This window comes from Bacillus rossius, chromosome 5 (assembly GCF_032445375.1).
Source record: "Bacillus rossius redtenbacheri isolate Brsri chromosome 5, Brsri_v3, whole genome shotgun sequence".
NCBI lineage: Eukaryota > Metazoa > Arthropoda > Insecta > Phasmatodea > Bacillidae > Bacillus > Bacillus rossius.
In genome coordinates this window covers 37,675,697-37,691,295 of record NC_086333.1, presented here as the reverse complement: position 1 = coordinate 37,691,295, position 15,599 = coordinate 37,675,697, and the positions used below count along the sequence as shown (strand labels likewise).

The 15,599-nt window shown below is 35.6% G+C and overlaps 1 protein-coding gene across 1 annotated transcript in view; it reads left to right on the top strand.

Moving 5' to 3' along the window:
* LOC134532237 (cytochrome P450 4g15) overlaps window positions 1-15,599 on the top strand; it is a 76,574-nt gene that overhangs the window by 36,764 nt on the left and 24,211 nt on the right. The window contains exons 5-6 of the mRNA XM_063368657.1: window positions 1,873-1,942; window positions 13,932-14,058. Coding sequence (XP_063224727.1) covers window positions 1,873-1,942; window positions 13,932-14,058 — 197 coding nt within the window. The remainder of the gene's footprint in view (window positions 1-1,872; window positions 1,943-13,931; window positions 14,059-15,599) is intronic.

Sequence of the window (15,599 nt, the reverse complement as noted above, 5' to 3'; positions counted from 1 at the left end):
AAATGTTGATGTTCGTTTGCTCAAAATCTTAAATCTCTGAAATTTCTTGAACGATTGTTTTGAAATTTAGATACAACGTGCATTCGAATACGCGCATGTTTTTATATACGTATGTTACACATGTGAAAGGTAAAAAGATAGGTAAAAATATAGATAGGTAAAAACATTAATTTTTAATATTTCATTGTTATACAGTAACACAGAAATATGTTTAGAGGTATATAGATATAGGTATATAAAGAAGAGAGATGGATATATATAGAGGAATAATAGATAATTATATATATATATACAGAGAGAGATAAACAGTGATAGAGAGAGATAGAGAGATAGAAGATTAGAGAGAGAGAGATAGGGATATTCTTTGTATATGTGTACCGACTTCAACCAAATTATATTTAAAAAAATTGTTGAAATCATTGTAACGCATGCCGAGCATTTGCTAGAACAAAGATTATGTACATCTCCCGTTCCTGTTTTATCAAGAAAAGAAGAAAGCGTGCCAATTTGTGTTATGAAATGAATAATTATCACAACGTAGTTAGAATGTATTATTATGTGTGTGTTTTAACGTTTTACAAGTGCCATTTAAGATAAAGTAAGCAACGACTTTAATAAATTAAAAGACAAGTAACCCTTCAAAATCTGTTGTAATGAAAATATTTGGTTAAAACTCTATTGTGACAGTCGTAGCTGAAAAAAATCATGTTATATGTAAACATTTATGAGCATGAAAAACAAAGATGAGTATGCGCTATGTGAAAGCGTGGGCTCCTAAAAGGATCTGAAACCGCTCAACAAACAACCTTATTAGTTTTTGCTTATTCCTGCTATCCATATTTTGATCAGGTTATAGAAGTAAAAATGTATTCATTAACAGCTATATAAACGTAATGAGTGTCAACAACACAATTTGTCAGGAAAAAAAACATATATTATAATTGGTTATTTATCCGGCATTTTACAAGATATCAGATAACAAGTAGAATACAACAGATCCACAAATTGAGAACGAACAGTAATTTGTAATGCTTCAATGATAAAAAAAAACATACGTAAGAATTGCAATATAACTAAATTCTTGACATTAATGTTTGAGCATTATTTTTTATTCGGCAGTCAGTTCATAGTACTGCTTAGAGCCAAGACAAATTATTTTTTTCCACATATAAAATGTGCCATCTTCATGATTATTTCACATCGAAAGAATATAAAAAATAAACTATGTAGGATAAGTTTTACTCCGCTAAATATTTGAAAAAGTTTAAACTATTATTTGAAAAAAGTTAAATTTATTTGCAAATATATATCTAAAAACTAATTTCATTTTTGTATAGATCCTAAAGTGAGAAAAGTAATATTAAGTGGAGTGACCCAGTAATTTAATTGGTAGAAGTTTTTAAAATTTAACATATTTCAAGAAGGGATTAAGTAAAATAACTAAGTGTTTCTCTAGGAAAATGAGAAATTGCGAATTGGAAATTTTCGTTGTGTTAAACGTTGTGAATATTGTAATGTTGATTTTCCTTGGGGTACTTCAACCACCTTTCCTATTCCTCTTTAATCATTAAGTTTCTGCTGTATTAAAGCATACCCTTTTAGGTAAGACATATGTCACGAAACTCAGTTGGGACGTAGGTGACTCGTTGTGTTCTGCAACACAATTGGGTTATTAAGAAAACGGTTGCTACTAGCGACAGCTATAGAATTGTGAAGTACAAATGCGCTACGGAATAATGCTTGAATAAGGGGCAAAAAACCAAAACGTTAATTTATTCTCTTCTTTTTTCCCAAACAGTACTCATACGGAGTAATTTAAATTGGGTTGTATTAAAATCGCAAAACATAGATGGTTGAACTTGCGTGTTTCAGAAACCGCGATGGGAGTGAGCAAGAAGACCCAAGATAAAAGTGGGTTCGAGTACGCCATGGCTGTCATGAGGTAAGTGAGCGAACACCCGAGACAGTCCCGCTCTTGTTCGGTGAATGCATGGCAGCATTTAGTTACGCCAACGTCTTTTTTTTACATACAGATTTGATACGCGAAAATTGCAGACGTGCATGGTCATGTTTTCATTAACAAGTATCATACCTATTTGAAAATTTACGTGGTGAGTAATATGTCTCCATACAAATACAGGAGAAAACGTTGGTACGTGTAGGGTTCATGTAGACCATATACTGTAACTGTAGCATCATTATGATGCCATTTATAGGAACCAAATAAACCAATTTTTCACCATTTCCAACTCATCCTGTTTTTTTTTTTTTTAAATTACTGTAATGTGTATTTATACCAATTTTTTTTAAAAATTAAGGTATATACAGAAAACTGTCAATCATATTATATATGGCTATACATGGTTATGGTCCAAATAAAAAATAAAAGTTAGGAAACCCCAACTCAGGTAGGCCTATTGTTAAATTAAATATTCACGATATTGAAGGGGAAAAATGAATTTCAGCATTAAATTGATTAATATTGGTGTAAAAGGATGAGTAAGGACTTACCGCCGGCCGGGCACCTGAGCGGAGAAGCCACGGCGGCGGCTCGCCCGCGCGCCGCCTGCTCGCTTATTCCCGCCGCGTGCGGCGCGCGTAGAAACCGCGCGTCGCGTGACGGGCGGCGCGCGGCGGCTGTCGCTTCCTGCGGGCGGGGCGGGGCGGGGCGGCCTCACTTTCCCCTTGCGGCGAGTCGTGCTCGCCCGTGCTGGCTGCCTGCCACCCCCGCCCTCCGCCAGGCCCCCGCACCCTGCGTGGCCCTGATACTCTCCACAGCCAGCGCTTCCGGACTCCTACCCTCCCCACCCACCCCCTTTTGTTTTTGTTACCACCAAAACATCATTAAATTTCACCAATACAAGCTTATTTATAATGTTTTAAAACAACACATTACGCGAACGTATATAATACAATTTTTTTTTTTCAAAGGCATTGACCGTTCGTCTTTCCTGTTATCATCATGTCATGAACGTTACTTTGTTATTTCATACGGTTGTTATAACTACCGTGATAAAACTCGAGTCATAAAGTACACTGACTGCAAATTGTTGAACGACCTTTAAATCTATTCCTAAAGTATTTGGTTTATAACGCAAAATTTTTTAAAAAATTAAAAAAAAAAAACTTATTTTTCCTTTTTTTTTTTTTTTTTTTTTTTTCGCAACTCAAATTCTACCCACCCGCTCAAGAACTGGCGCTCTGGGCAAAATGCCCGTTGGGCCCGTTTGTAAATCGATGCCAGCTTGCACTACACCGTTGCACCTGTAAAGTTAAATGATTGTTATTAAATTGTAGAACCATATTCGTTACATTAAGTGAACCATATTTCCTGGGATTTTTAAAAAGTTAGATTCATACGTTTTGTTATTCAGTTTGTACATTCAAGATATAAATAAATGAGCAAAATTGTCGTCAAATTTAAGTTTCTGGTTGGTATGGAAATTTTGAATTAAAGAGTTTATTTATCTGACCCCCAAAGGACCTAACCAACCCCCCTTTTTTGTTGTTGATAAAGCCAGTATTCACAATATGAGGGCTTCGCAAGTTAAAATGGACCAGGGCCCTACAAAGTCTGGGGTCGACACCTCCAATCATGATCATGGTTCAAACACATTGTTAGGTAGGTATCTTCTGGAACATTCTTGAAACTTCTAGAAACTTCTGGAATCACTTGCGCTCCAATATTCCAAAACGTTTGATTTAACATTAACTCATATTCCATGCAGTGAAAGTGTTCCTAATTTTTAAATTTAATGTATTCAATTGAACAAATTATAACTAATGATTTTATGAAGTGAAACTTTAAGGTTGAATTTTAATGCAACGTTTTCGTAACACATTTTTGTAAAACGTTTCTGGCGTAAAAATAACAGAGAATAGGTACTTGGCCAATGAGATATAAAGAGAGCCCTAAGCTATGTATGAAGCTGGGCTCGTTTTCGTTCTTCTCTTCGTGTGACAATTCGTCCTCCACCCCCAAAAAAAAATAGAACCGCGAAAGATAGATTTAAGAAAAAATAAGACAGAGATTGTGGGCATACACTTGTTTCAGAAAATATATATTGGTATTCTATACAGTCAGCTGTGAGTGCCTTGAATTTTATATTTGCTACCAGTGCACTTGCATTCCACTTTGTTCAACCAGCAGCGTAGAGAGCGCTGTTCAGACAGTTCCTGCATTTTCCTCATAGATAGCGCTACCTGTTATGAATTGCATATTTAGTTAAGATATTTGGTATGTTAAAAATGCTAGGATTGTATGGAGAAACAGTAGTACGCACAGTTTTTCTTCATGGTGTATTTCAACAATGAGGAAAATTTATTTTTAATTGATTATTATTTATTGATTAATAATTATTTATATACTGAGCACTTATTTTGAAGAGAGTAATATTTTTTTTATAATTCATGTATATTAAAAAAAATGGTCTTCTTCCTCTCTTTCTGTCTCAGCCATTTTACCCCTTACGATATACTTACGAGTCGAGATTTTAATTGCAAAAGTATATGCACTTCTATCACGTATACTGAGTTACACAAGCCATTTTTTTTACCTTCAAGCACTATATCCCTTCCACTAATACGTGGTCGTATAAACATTTGTTTCAGACCAAGGTGTAAGAAAATATTTAGAAGGTATAATATGAGTTTGAACTAATTTATTATACGTATTTAGAAGATATGAAATTTTTTTCAAACTCCATTTCTTTTTCAACCCCTATTTTTTTCAACCCCTTGCAGTAATAGTTCTTCTCATCAAAAATAGTTTCAGCCAAAAGTTTTAGATATTGTTTACGATTTTTACAGTAAGCTTTATAGTATACGTACTTAAGAACTTTACCACCCTTTGCAGTTATGTTTAGTTTACTCCGATATTATTTTGAAAAAAATAGATAATATTTAGAAGGTTTAAAATGAATAAGAGAGGATTAGATTGTGTACATATTGCGGAAGTTATTATTTTTTTTACCCCTAATTTTTTTAACCTTTAGCGATAATGGATTATTTTATCAAAAAATGTTGCAGACAAAATTGTAAACAATATTTAAAATATTTAAAATTAAATTGTTTCAAGTAATATAGTTAAGAAACTAAATAAGTTATGATTTTTAATTTTTTTTTAAACCCTTGCAAAAATGGTTGGTTGTACCAAAAGTTTTTTCAAGGCGACTATACTAGATAATATTCTAAAGGTTCAGAATTTTTTTGTAACTAATTTTAATGCGTGCCTACTAAGGGAGTTATGGTTTTAATGGTCCAAAACCCGGGTTTTTCCCCCCTCGCAGTAATAATTGATCCTATTGTTACGCTGGTCGCCGGCATTCGCTGAGTCTGGAGGGCACGGACCCTAGCGAGATGTGTGTCTGCCAGGCCAGGTGGCGACGTGCCGTCCATTGACGTAAGGGAAGCCTTCATTTCACAGACGAGAGAGCCAACCCGAAGTTACCCGAAGTTAATGCTCTTTTTTTCTCTCCGTTCTATCTCATTGTATAAACCGGTGTGGCATTAAATTTTGCGGTCGATTAGGATGTGTTAGCTACATTATAAATACTTTAAAACATTGTGGATGGTTGGTTATTTTATCTACATTAAAAATACTGTAGAATCATTTTATGGTTGCTTAGCAAATAACTTTTTAATATGTAGCTATCCAGGGCTAGGAAACCGTTTACATGATTTCGCAGTATATTTAATGTAGCTATCCTAACCAAATCAAACGTCCACAATGTTTTAAAGTATTTATAATGTAGCTAACCTAACCTTTTAAATTTTTCAATGAACAAAAAAAAAAACCGAAGATGAACGATCAGGCGTTTGGCTCTCTCGTCTGTGAAAAGAAGGCTTCCCATTGACGTAAGGCATGCCACGCGAGTCTCTCCGGGTTACAAGGGTCGTGGCCTACCCCCTCCCCTTCTTTCGCTCGCGCATCGTCAGGGCCTCGGGCTGTTGCTACTGACCCTTCAAGCGGCCTGGCAATCCTGCGGTCTTGCAGAGGAGGGAGGACCCCGCGGTTGGAGTACGTGACTTTGAAGTATGCGAAAAACAAGCACCTGTTAGAAATTACAGAAAATTTACAAAATATTTCAATAGAAAAATTCACTTTGAGTTAGTAAAGATGTCCTCGTTGTTACACACAGCTGAAATTTGGTAGAATCTATTTTTTAGTTCCGACTTGCGATTTCCGTGTTCTGGTTTAAACACGGTAAAGTTACGTGTGGCAGAAAGAATAGCGTTTTTGAAGTGAGCATTATTTTGTGTGTGTTATAAAGAACCTCAGAACCAGTTAGTTAATGTAGATAGCTTGATAAATCCTTATTTTAGGGTGAGAATTTTAAACAGTGTATTAAAACTACTGTAACTTAAAAAAAAAAAAAACACATGAATTAAAATCCAATTTTTCGTTATAGCAAAAATAATAAAGTCAAAGCGTCTGTGAACTTAAATTCGAAATATCGCCCAAAGTTAAAGCGTGAAAAAACTGTTGGAATAAAAGTTTTAAATGAACAAAAAAATATCTGTGCTATTGGGTGGTGTATTTGCTCGAGATAGTGCACTCTTGTAGCCACACACCAGGAATCAGCCACCACAGCGGAGACAGGAAGAACAGAGCTGTCTAGAGATAGCCGTCGAAATGAAGAACTAGGCTGCAGAGGCTGACCTGTATTGCCTCTCTGGCTCTGATCGGTGGCAGAAGCTAGTTATGGCCTTCAATCGGCCAATGAGAACGAAGCTATTGTGTTACTGATCGTCCTTGATGTGCAAGATTATTAAATTATCCGCTTTTCTAACTTATTTGACAGTTAGGAACATTTTAATATTACCTACTTTAGATAGGAGTAATTTGTGATTATTTTTGTCAAAAAAACATAAAATAGTACATTTTAGGCATATTTATTATTTAGTTTGAGGGGCCAGCCAAAATTCACGGAGAAATTTCATGAAATTATAAAAATAACAATAATTTGGCTTTTTTTTTCTGTTTCTGATAATTAACTCGCAGTTTTTTAAGTGTATGATTCTACCCAGCATATGTATGAGTAATGTGTTCTGCTTTAAATTGCAGGTCTGTATTAAAAGTATTCAGCAAGAACGCATGCACATATATGAGCTCAAAAACAGTAACTAAACCGTGAATAAATGTTTTCATCAGTTTATTTACGCAGTTGGCTAATCGGACCATACTTATAACTAGACAAGATGACCCGGTGAACTTCGTACCACCTAAATTATTTGATTGTAACTCTTCATAAGCGATTATCAATCCTTATCAACTTTCCAACTATAATAAATTCATTGAGATCGGGAATTTTAGCCGCATCGTGTACTTACGATTTGGGTTTTGTTTGGTTATGAAAAAATAAAACTTGTTATTAACCTCAAACATATTCCTCGAGTTTTGCCAAAGCACATTTGAATTAATTTGTGGTTATGACTAAGCTTGCAAAGTCAATTCGCCTTAATAGAATGGCTGATCAAAATTAATGTTCGCAAAATGTAATTAAATTCGTTTAGACAAATCATTTCTTAAAATCCACTACCTTTCTTTAACGAAAAAAAACGATTTTAAATGTAATAGATTTCACAAAACCGAACGGAATGAATAACAATCATGCATAGCGCAGCCCTTATTTAGCGAGTCTCGCTGAAACACATTATTTAATGAATTTGTGGTTATGTCTAAGACTGGAAAGTCAATTTACCTTAATAGAATGGCTGATCAAAATTAATTTTCGCAAAATGTAATTAAATTTGTTTTAACCTAACAATTTCTCATAACCCACTACCTTTCTTTAACGTACAGGTAGGTAGTTTCAAAAAGAAACCAATTAATTTTAATTTAGTATTGTAAGCGCCCTCTCGATCTCCGATTTTATAATTATAGTAGATTATGTGATTTTTACGGTACGCATCCAAGCTTTTGTATTAAACAATAAATAAGTTATAATAATATACAGGGACGTTACATTAATGAAAGGGCAGCCAATGTTAGTCGACACTGACTCAACTTATGACAATATAAGTAGACAATGTAAAGGTACATAAATAAAAAGGACGATGGTTTTGGGGTTTAGGGGCCATGAAATGATAAACCAAATGAAAAAAAAGTGTGTACGTGGAATCCACGTGTGACAGAATTGAAAAATATTGCTTATTAGGTATATTTAGAGATGAATTTTTAGTACTTTTATTAAACAAGAGATAATAATTGAGAATAATAAGAATGTGGGTATGATCGCGAATGAAAAAAAAAATATAAAGAACTGAGGAATAGACGAACGCAAGCAGCGTTACCAAAATTCCGTAGCATCACTGCAGCGTAATATTTACTTCTCCCCTGCCGTCACCCTTACGGCCGTTACAACTGCCATACAGCATGCTACGCTTTGTACTTATTCCCTCCGTCATTTTTCCGTCTTCCCCTTCGATCGCTAATGCATGCGTTGGATTGGCGTCGCCGTTGACGCATTCTCCTCCTCTATACAGGTTCCCCCGCCACGTAACCATCCATTCCCCTCATGCGTCCGGAATTTCCGTAACTCTTGAAATTCGTAGCCCCCTCAGCAGGGGCGCAACAACAGGGGGGACAAGGGTATTTTGCCCCCCCTCTGAAACCTTGAAGTGCGGGCGAACGGGGGCAAAGAAAGTGCTGTGTAATCAATTTTTACATAATAAAACTGCTTAAATAGCACCATTTTCCACCTTGAAATTCAAATTTTTCCGGGGGAGGACCCCCGGACCACCCGCTTCAATAGGGGGGATCGATGATTCTTTATAAAAAGGTATATTGCCCCCCCCCCCCTTTGGAAATTTAGTTGTTGCGTCCCTGCCCCTCAGCAAAGGAGTTCCCGGGGAACATGTTGGGGATGCGACCCCACGGCACGACAGCACAGGAGCACAGCCGTGGCCGAGAGGTGAGGAAACTGCGGCCCCGGAGCCCTCGTGCCAGCCGGAGAGAAACTGCGCGGTGGGGCGCTTCCGTCTCGTAGCGCCGTCATCTGGCGTCCGTCGCGGTTACGTCACCACCTCGCTCGGTTTCCCCTCTTCAGTCTTCCCGTCGCGGGCCGTGTTCGTTCCCTCCCGCGTGTCGACACGACACCGCGCGAGCTACCACACTCCTGATCATTCTCCGCTCAAGCCCAACATTGAAGTCATCACAAAAATTAAAGTGTAGCCGCGGGCGGGGGCACAACTGAAAACGGAGAAAAACAGCAAGGGGTCTTTGCAGTAAGACCCACGGCAATGGTGAGCTAGTGCTGTAAGAAATAATGTAAATCGTATGCAAAATAACACTTTATTTATAAAAAATATAGAGGGATATAACATATAACAAGGATATATATATAAATCGTTTGCAGGCAATAACTATGCATTCCACCAGGAATCATTCATACAAGTTAAAAAAAATGTTGAGATAAAGTGGGCAAACTGGCTACGCGTTTGAAGTAGCGCAAATAATATGTGCCGCTAGGCTGAAAGCAACAGCAGGAAAGAAATTACGATTAAAATTACCATTACGACGTGGCTTGACAAGAAGTGTCCAAAGACATCGTGGCGTGCCCATATACAAGCGCAGAAAAATATTACACAAGCTACAGGTAGTACTCGGCGTGAGCGAAAGAAGCTAAAGCAAAGAACTAAATCAAGCAATGACCTGAAGGGACTTTACTGCTCAACTTTTATGAAATAAAAAATAGTTAAAGAATACACGCATAAGAGTTTCATACAATGTTAATAACCTTAGGAAGATCACAGTTACATATACACTGTGAATATTTATAACGTGTTAAAAAAATTCTGACATGTTTTACTTTTTTATGACAAATTTTAATTGTATCGACCATTTATTACACAGATCAATAATCAAAATAGATTTGGCAGTTTTTCTATAAAAATGGTTGCATTTTTTTAACATTTTAAATACAATCCCTTTACACTTTTATTTGTTACATAAGAATAAAATTTAAGCATGTGTTCACTTTTAGAAATAACATGTACTAAATATTTTACTGTAAGAAAATTAGTCAGATTAACCAAACTTGTTTGAAAAATAATTTGTGTCTGAATGTCTGAACCAAAAATTAAACTCGAAACTGCTGATGCCACTGGCTTGAAATCCAAACAAGTTTTATATGACTACCCTGAGTTTGTTTTATCTTGATATCTGAAACATGTCTACTTTGAAGATATAATAGATATTATTCATAATATATAAATTCCAGTGTGTCTATTCCATTTCGATTGTAAAGTTAAAATAAAAAATAATATTGACTCAGAAATTCATAAAATTTGTCATAATAACTATAAGATATTATTGATGGTTCAGTTTTGTAAATTCATTGCAGTTCGTTCAGTCAGTGCAAATTTTCAGTTGTTTTAAAGATAGAATTAAGTTTTTTTTTTCGATGGGGGTGTTCAAATTGGGAGTTAATGGGTGAATGGGCAGGTATACGTGTAATGTTATATTCTACTAAATGGTACTTTCTTGCTCCTAAATGTAAAAATAATGATACAGTTTAAATAGAAGAAAAATTTTAACTTTAACTTCAGTGTAAATATAAAAAATATTGCTGTCCATCGTTTCGTTTTAAATAACTTGTGTGCATTATTTTGTCCCAACGAAGTCACGTACGGCACTAACAGACCCACTGCGTCACTGCTAAAGGTTCTGACTACCTCCCTCCAATAAACTAAACTGTACCGAAACGAAACATTTTAAAGCAACATGTTAATCCCAGAGTGTAGGGTGTAACACCATCTTATCAAATTATTATTTTTTTACTTTTAAAGTTAAGTATGGATAATTTTATGCAATTTCAGTCATACATACGTCAAAATAAAAATAAACATAGCTTGCTATTGCTTATTTCCAGGCGTCATAGCTTCCTCAATGATGAAATATTTGTATGCGTTGTATGCATAAATCGTATGATTAAAAAATGCTACAACATATTCGTTATTTGTTCAGTATGTTATATATATACAATAAATTCATGAAGTATAATACTAATACAAGGGTAAACTATGTGGTGATGATAAAATATAGTTAATAGTATGGAAACCCCAAAAAAAAATATTCTGAATATAGTAAGTTGAATTGAAAATGGGCTTAGTTATTTTAAACGAATACTACAATTTAAACCGAATTTAAAGTATGATTAACACTTGTAGAAATTGTTAGAATTGTATTTCAAATTTATAACGTAATCACCTCCTTAAATATTTTTTGGTGATTTTTTAACCATCCAACAGATATCACGCTGTTAACTTGTCGGCTCTCGTCAAAGCTCATGTGCCTTGAACCTTCATTTTAAGTGAAAGTGTGAAAATCGTTCAATATTATTAGTCGCAGTCGGAGAATTTTTTTTCGGGGTGCTTCCATTTTTTCTTCTGTGCTAGTCCTACCTTGCAGTACTTCTCACCAAGAACCTGTTTCTCGTTTGTGCTTGTCCTACATTGAAGCAATTATTACCAATTTTAATCTGAGACAACTGCTAGGAATATTTTTTGTAAAATACGAAAATTTATAGGTAAAAAAGCTTTTTATAGAGAACTCAGTAGAAATACTTATTTTAAACTTTTTTTAAAACTAACAAATGCTCCTGTTATATTTAATCTTTATTCTATTTTTTATGAGAATTTTTTTTCTATTTCAAGGCTAGTTAAATTTTCATAAATTTGGTGTTAAATAAAATAACGTGTTAAAGAATTTAAATATAAAAAAAAGTTAGGATCATATGATTCATAAGCGCGTTAAGAGCTGCAAATTTGTATTTAATAAAACTGTAAATCCGAATAGCAGAAGATATGTGTACAACTTTCTAGGTTGTATTGCCCATATTACTATACTTAATTGTATAGGAGCAATCAGTTTGACTATTTCAATTTCAAAATTGAGGAATTTTTAGATTTTCACCAGCGAGGAAAAGGTTGTGCAGTTTTGGTAATAAGCTTCCTTCACTAACAATCTATATATATATATATATATATATATATATATATATATAAAATTAATTATTCTGTACGTGTGTATGTGACTGAACTTCTCTTAAACGGCTGGACTGATTTTGATGAAATTTTGAGTAGTTAGAGAATGGTTTATATTCACTATTTGATCTAATAGTAAATATTTATTTAGTTTATTTATTTATTGTTTGTTATTGATCTTTGGATCGTTTAGGTTCACAGTATGTATATATGTGTTGTTAATCTTTGGATGGTTTAGGTTCTCAATTTGATCCGGTAGGCAGCGCTGCGATCGCGTTTTAGAATATATATATATATATAATTATTTTTTTAGTTTTTGGCATATCAGTCAGACCTGATAGTTGGTGCTGCGATCAATTCTAGGAATTATTTTATATTTTGTTGCATTTTCGCATATCAGATACTTGCGTCATATCTTAGTGTTGTTATTACATTAAAATTAAAATAGAAATGCGTGCTTATTGAGAACATTATATTATTTATTTAAATAATGTTTTAAAGTGTATTGAAAAATATAAATTGTGAAAATTTGTGAGGTGCAGTATTGAAGTGAGTTTTTACGTGATTTTTCGTGAATTTTAATGATGTAAACACGTGCATTCAATACCAATCAACTTAACCTACAATTTTAAATTGTAATTTCTCATTTTATTCTATGCAACTTATGATGTATTAAACGCCTCTTTGAAAATAAAAAAAAATATATAAGTTTGTAAAATAAATTATAACATTTATCAAATAAAAATATAAATTACTCATAATAATTATAGTTAAAAGTATATATATACAATAGAAGTTATATATTTTAATTTAGTTTATTTTAAAAAATTATAAATTTTGTATATACAACGTTTTAACAGGACAACGTCTGTCGGGTCCGCTTTAAAATGTGTGTTCAGGTGGATTCAAGAATGGTTCACTATATTGTTTTAATTTATTTATTACATGTTGTTGCTGATCTTTGGATGTATATTGGATCCGGTAGGAATCGCTGTGATCGCGTTATCGAATATTCAAAAATATTGTATTTTTATTTCAATTCAATTTTTAATAATTTATTATCGAATTCAAAACGTTTGAACAGGACAACGTCTGTCGGGTCCGCTAGTAAATATATAGTTTACTCATTCAAAATAAAGACCACGTGCAATATTTTTGGCTTTGCGCGTCTGGTCTTCGCCAATTTACCTTACATTTTTTTATTGTGAATTAATGGACATTTTTACTAAACAATCAATGGCTATAGCAACTTGCTCATTGTTGTGTCACCATCAAACATTTATTATTATGTTGGTTTTAGTTCAATACTAATTCTAAAAGAAGTAAAAAAAATATTAAACTTTATATTTTTGATTTTACTTGTGTGCAGTGCCTATTTGTAAAAAAACATGTAAAATGAACTTCTAGAAAGAGTGAACATGGAATATTAAGTTACTAAAAAAAATTGTTAGTTGATAAAAAGTAGCCTGACGTTTTACACATAGGGGATAAATATATATGATAACAAATGAGTAATTTAGAAAAACATCCACTGACATTTCCAAAAAAAAAATTTAAGTTTTGACATAAAAATGTAGTCAAACAAACTAATGTTTGCGAAGCAAAGAATTTGAGTTAGATTGCGCAAAAAGCATTATCAAATCACAAGCCTTCAAATGACATTCGAGCCCTGAGTCATTTACAACTAAGTAAAAATTGCAATGAAATTCATGTTATTGACAATTTGGATGACTCAAAAAATATTTTTTTTTGCAAAACAAATAAATTGAGTAATATTGGGCCATAAGCATAATGAAATCATAAGTCTTGAAATGACATTCCAGCCCTGAGTAATTTACTATTAGATGAAATCTGTAATGGAATTGCTTGCACTGTCAGTCCGGTTAAGGACCCGGGTCGATGCTGTCCCCGCGTGCGGCTCACAGCCAGCGTCGTGCTTGCAGGATGTGCGACATCCTTCACCTGAGGCACACCAAGGTGTGGCTGCGGCCCGACTGGCTCTTCAACCTCACGCGCTACGGCAAGCACCAGACCTACCTGCTGGACATCATCCACGGCCTCACCAAGAAGGTGAGACCGCGAGTCCAGGGCCGGCGCGTCCGCACAGGCGAACTAGGCAGCCGCCCAGGGCGCCAAGTAGCTGGGGGCGACGCAGCACGACACACAACAGCTCATATAATATGGTTAACGATTATTGAAACTAGATGAAAATGGATTTTTGTAACACTTTGGAATGTTTATATTGATATTTAAGTAATTATTTAAAGTCCACGGTGACCTGTTTATCATTTGTAATAAGTAAAAAAGTAAAAAAAAACACACACACACACAAGCCTGCTTACATTTGATTGTTGACCAAATCTTAGGCTTACGTGATGTATTTTGGGGCAAGGAAAACTTTTTTTGCGGTGTCCGGTTGGGAGGGGGGGTGTGGTTTAAGGTTTTTCGCCCAGGGCGCCAATTTACCTTGCACCGGCCCTGCCGTGAGTACCTCTGCCTGTCCCAGGCGTGATCTACTGCGGCGTCGATTCGGGACGCCTCAATTAAATATTTCAGTCGGAATACGACCTAATCACTTCAAATGGGGGGGAAAAAAACAATAACGCTACCGTACATCCGCCGACACAGAAGACGATCTCTCTAGATGCTTGCAGAGCTTCAAAAGCGCATGCGCAGAAGAGGGTATTTATTTATCGTTTTACTACAGCACAACTATCATCTTAGCGTTTATTTTTTAATCAAGCCGTGAATAATATATTTCGTAATTATTTTATAGTATCGTCACTGGCCGATCCCGGGCAGGGAGGTGTGGAGACGTGGCGGACGTCGCTCGGTCGCTTCGCCGGCGATGGGATGGGTTTTTTTTCCCGGCGCCAGCTCTGCGGAAAGTAGCAGCATCTCGTTCTGAGGCGGGAGTGGCTGTCCGAGGACGTCACCCGTGTAGTAGCTCACCGGACTACTCGTGTGGGTCCACGACTACTCGTCGGTCCACAGGTCGAGGGCCCGCGGACATGACCCACGACTCTCTCGCGACAAAGTCAACTGACATGGTGGGATGACGACTGGATGGTAAAGCGTCACCCGCGGGTCTCTCACTGCACGCGGCGAGGACACTGCAGAGTGCCACTTGCAAACACACACACGCACACTCCGTGACTACACTAACCCAGGACGAAGACGACTACACAAACGAATACAAGTTGGAAAATTTACAATGATATACAAGATGGCGGAGCGGTCTCGCATGGCATCTGGCCCCGTCGACGGCCCGGGCGGGACTGGAGTCCGGGGACGCCAGTCGCGCGCGCACGGAGCGGAAGTTACGTCACGAACCTAGCTGTGGCGCCAGTATGCACTTATATGTCTATGACGGTAACTATGTTAGACAAAATGTATCTATTTTATGGGGGATGAATCAGTGCGAAATATTATTATTATTCATAAAAACAAATAAATAGCATTCAGATTAATTTATTGCAGCGGTGACAAGTATGAAGTGGAACATTACCTGCATTTAAATAATGGTGTTTTTTTCTTTTTCAGCCAGTAATTCTGAACTCAGAATCTAATTATTCATCATACCATCAATGTGACCGAGTTAAACTTATTCA